The sequence below is a fragment of the Austrofundulus limnaeus genome, unplaced genomic scaffold, assembly GCF_001266775.1.
Source record: "Austrofundulus limnaeus strain Quisiro unplaced genomic scaffold, Austrofundulus_limnaeus-1.0 Scaffold869, whole genome shotgun sequence".
Lineage (NCBI taxonomy): Eukaryota > Metazoa > Chordata > Actinopteri > Cyprinodontiformes > Rivulidae > Austrofundulus > Austrofundulus limnaeus.
Window position 1 is genome coordinate 17,504 of NW_013953271.1, and position 2,516 is coordinate 20,019.

A 2,516-nucleotide genomic window follows, 5' to 3' on the forward strand; every position below is an offset into this window, starting at 1 on the left:
GTCCATTAGAAGGCCCATCAGAGGACTGAGAGTCCAACATAGTTCCTTGATAATTTGACTCCAGGTGAGCCCTACATATACTATTTTTTTCCTTTTGATTTTTTACCTGGATTACTGAGATGCATCAGGACATGATGCTGTAKCATCTCATTAAGCTAACTAAATGCTAACTATCAGTAGAAACGACTGCTAGCTGTCACAATTATAAGAAAATAAGAGCTTAAACACTTTATTAAACATTTTTTATAGCTATRAAGACAGTTTAGTCAGAGCTGGCTTCAGCAGCGGTGTTACAGCGGGATGTTTGTGTAATTTAAACCCCAGAGAGGTGACCAGGGACGGTGCTGAAGATCCGGACAGGCTGGATGCTGGGAGCCGCTGGGCTCCAACACAAACACAACATGTCTGTGTTCATAATGTAAGAATGATTCACGTCTGTTTTCAKCAACACACTGAAGCTACAGCGACATATTTAAAAACTACAGCTCCGGACTTTGTTTATGGTCGGGACAACGAGCCAGGCCCGTTTCAGTCGGTCAGGCCCAGATGTTGTCCGTTCAGAACCAAACAACCTTCTCATTCCCACACATCCTTCTGTCGTCACTCATGACTCTCCTTACCTTTGTAATGACTCCGTGACCTCTCATCACCGCTGCTTTCAGAGAAACAACCCGCAACAACTCCCACTCCCAGCGGCTTCCAGCTCCACATCCGCCCGTCAGCCTGGAGCTGCCAGCCAATCAGAGGGCAGACCCTCCAAGAGCTGCCGGCCAATCAGAGGGCAGACCCTCCAAGAGCTGCCGGCCAATCAGAGGGCAGACCCTCCAAGAGCTGCCNCAGAGGGCAGACCCTCCAAGAGCTGCCGGCCAATCAGAGGGCAGACCCTCCAAGAGCTGCCGGCCAATCAGAGGGCAGACCCTCCAAGAGCTGCCAGCCAATCAGAGGGCAGGACGCTCTTCATCACTTCCGTTTTTTTAAAAATAACCATCTAACCACTGCAGAAACACTCAGCTGATCAAACCACGACAAAATAAACCAGTTTCCTGTTTATTTCATTAATAAATACATAAAATAACATAGTTTTTTGTAACAAATGTTTTATTTTTTAAGATGACAGTATGCTGCAAAGTACAAGTCTGCACCTTTTTACTTGCAAAGACTGATAACAGCTTTAAAGGTTCAAAGAAATTAAAAGATGAACACAGGAGACAAAAATCTGCACATTTYCTCCACATCAATCAGTCGTTAAATTAAAAACCTGTGAGCAGCTGCTTGTTGTCACAAGAGAAAGAGAGTGAAAACAGGTCAAACATTAAAGTCGTCACAGATTAGCTCCACAGATGACAGCAGCCTATCACAGGTCAGTCACATGGTTCAAACTAACATATAACTTCATAAAATAAGTCTTATTTTYAAGGTTGTATGTTTTCAGTTAGGATGACTCAGCATTATTACAGCTCCACCTGAGSAGGCGTGCTGTTCTCTGCTCACTTAGCTGTGTTTTTATTTACAGTGTGGAGCAGCTGCATTCATATATGTGGAGAACTGTCCAACTRTAACATGTGAAATAACTCAGAGCAACACTTTTATAATCAGTTTTATAGTTTTAAACGGTGGTTCTTCTACATGAACATCAGCCACGTGAACAGGAAGTGAAACAGTTTACCGAACACAGGATTTGGTTTGGGTCATTTTATTGATCCATGTCCTACTGCAGAGGTTGTTTCAGTTCAAACAGTCCCGTTCCTCCTCTCACAAGCTTCCCCACCACCAGGCAGGCTGAGGGAGACACCAGCTGATCATGTGACCCTGACAAAACAAAACAAACAAGCTTGTGACTTTGTACACAAACTAACTTTACAGAGGTTGAACAAAGCAGGGTGTGTAACATCACTGTTTATGATGGTAGAGGTTTATTTACATCTGCTGTGATAGTCTGAACTGTTTGAATGGGGTTATGAACAGATAATATCTTACCTGTTGWACAAAGYTGTTAGAATGACCTGAGGTTTTATAAACTCAGTTTAAATCTGACTTCACTGATGAGCTAGCGGCTAGTTCAAACAGGGCTGAAGTGGTCATAAAACAGCTCTTATCTGCAAACATTATCAGAGCTGCTTCCTCCTCCTCAGCGCTGCCGTCAGCTTCACATTATCCTCGTTAAAAACGGTTTTATCTTTTGTTTCCAGCAGAAGTGAAGTGTTGCACTTCCTGCACAAACATCATAAAGAACCACAAACAAAATGAGGACTGTGTGAAGTTTATGTTTGTGAAAACTGGATTTAGTGAAGTCTGCTTCAGAAATAAGTTCACGTGAACTGTGGTGATGAGCCAGCAGAGGTTCATCATGGACCAATTAAACCAGTCGTCGTGTTTTTATTCTCATCAGTTTCACATTGTTTCAGCACAGAGCAGCTCTTTTAAATGAAACCAGAGAGCGTTGACAGAGAGACTGAAAATATGGATGGAGGACAACAGGTTAGCTTGTTTGTCGCGCTAGCGCGACAAACAAGCTA

At 43.2% G+C, this 2,516-nt stretch overlaps 2 protein-coding genes across 3 annotated transcripts in view; both read right to left on the reverse strand.

Annotated features, from left to right (window-relative positions):
• The window catches only part of st3gal5 (ST3 beta-galactoside alpha-2,3-sialyltransferase 5), a 15,290-nt gene extending 14,562 nt beyond the window's left edge, over positions 1-728 (reverse strand). For both annotated transcript variants that reach the window (XM_014029216.1, XM_014029215.1), the window contains exon 1: positions 621-728. The gene's annotated coding sequence lies outside the window, so the exon portion shown is untranslated. The remainder of the gene's footprint in view (positions 1-620) is intronic.
• Positions 729-1,031: 303 nt separating this feature from the next.
• polr1a (RNA polymerase I subunit A) overlaps positions 1,032-2,516 on the reverse strand; it is a gene marked incomplete in the record, with an annotated part of 50,090 nt that continues 48,605 nt past the window's right edge. Inside the window, 1 exon segment of the mRNA XM_014029210.1 lies at positions 1,032-1,809. Coding sequence (XP_013884664.1) covers positions 1,709-1,809 — 101 coding nt within the window.